Consider the following 1386-nt stretch of genomic DNA (forward strand, 5'->3'; position numbering starts at 1 on the left):
GGTGTCCCCCGGTGTCCCCGATCCCTCAGGAGCACTTGAGGATGAAGAGGTTGCAGGAGGTGCCGCGGGGGCAGCTGCAGAGCTTCCCGATGCGCGCCCCGCGCCGCACCGCGCACGGCTCCCCGGGCTCGCACTGCGGGACCGCACCGTCAGCCCCGGCACCCGGAGGGGGTTCGGGAGGTACCCCCCGAGCGCCCAAGGTGAGCACCCACCGCCCCCCTGCCCCGCCGTACCGAGGGCACCCAGCTCAGCCTCTTCTCCAGCGCCGGCGGATCCCTGGTCCCGAGCTTCTCCAGCACCTCCTGCAGCACCTCCACCTGCCGGACACACACCGGGACACCGCGAGCTCCCGGGACATCCCGGGGCTCCGGGCCGGATCACCCCGAGTCCCCCAGGGGCTCTGGATCTGCATCACCCTGAGCCCTCCAGATCCTTTCACCCTGAGTCCCCAGGAATGTCCACGGGCTCTGGATCCTTGTCACCCCAAGGCCCCCAGGACATCCCTGGTGTCTGGATCTGCATCACCCTAAGTCCCCGGGAATGTCCAGGGATTCTTGTCAAGCCAAGTCCCCCAGGATTCTGTCCCAACCATTGAGGATCATCCCCCATCCCCTCCCGTGCCTGGCTTTGTCTGGGTCAGGAATCAGGGTTGGAGCAGGATCGGGGGGCTCAGGGCAGTGCTTAGGGTGCATCCCGCCCCCCACGACCCCTCCCCAACACCCCCCACCCGTCACAGCATCTCCCGTCCCCACCCCCGAGCCAGAGCAGCCCGTCAGGACAGGGCAGGGAAGGGAACAACGGGTAAAATTCCCCAACCCAGCAATTCCCACATGCTGCGGGATGTCCCCGGTGCTGCTCCTGCGAGGAGCCCCCCCAGTGCCCGACAGCAGCGGCACAAGACCAAAAAAAGTGGTGGGATCTCAGTTTCCCCTTCCCGAATTCCCCAAGAACACCCCGGCACGGCCAGAACCGGCCCCCAAACCGGGGTGGTGGGAGCAGGAGCACCCTGAGGTGCCCCAGAGCCGCACGGGGGGTGCTGAGGACCCCCTTCCCCGCTCCCCCCACTGCCCCAGCCCCTTTACCAGCTCCGTCTCCTCCCGGCTCTGCCCGGGCAGGCTCAGGGGGGGAAGGACCCCCGGCACTGGCTCGGGGGTGCCCAGCAGGATGAGGCCAGAGCCCAGCAGGCAGAGCAGGCAGAGCCAAGGGTGTCCCATGTTCCCGGTGCTGGAGCCTCCCTGGATTCTCATGGAAGTGTCGGGCTCAGCTTTATATCCCCCAGCCCCCGCCAGCCCCCGGCGTGGGCAAACACCCGCTGACGCAGAGCCGTGTGTCCCCCCAGCCCTGCCACCGTCACCAGGCTGGACGGGGGGACACATCCCCGGGAGA

General features: G+C 68.3%; 1 protein-coding gene across 1 annotated transcript; it reads right to left on the reverse strand.

Annotated features, from left to right (window-relative positions):
• Nucleotides 1-25: 25 nt before the first annotated feature.
• LOC108491978 (cocaine- and amphetamine-regulated transcript protein-like) lies at nucleotides 26-1303 on the reverse strand. The gene is made up of 3 exons (XM_017803762.1): nucleotides 1083-1303; nucleotides 234-317; nucleotides 26-133 (listed from the first exon to the last, which is right to left on the reverse strand). Exons 1-3 carry the CDS (start codon nucleotides 1245-1247, stop codon nucleotides 26-28), a joined length of 357 nt encoding a protein of 118 aa, XP_017659251.1. The 5' UTR covers nucleotides 1248-1303.
• Between the last annotated feature and the right edge of the window lie 83 nt (nucleotides 1304-1386).

Source organism: Lepidothrix coronata, unplaced genomic scaffold, assembly GCF_001604755.1.
Source record: "Lepidothrix coronata isolate B3197 unplaced genomic scaffold, Lepidothrix_coronata-1.0 Scaffold3692, whole genome shotgun sequence".
In the NCBI taxonomy this organism is placed as follows: Eukaryota; Metazoa; Chordata; class Aves; order Passeriformes; family Pipridae; genus Lepidothrix; species Lepidothrix coronata.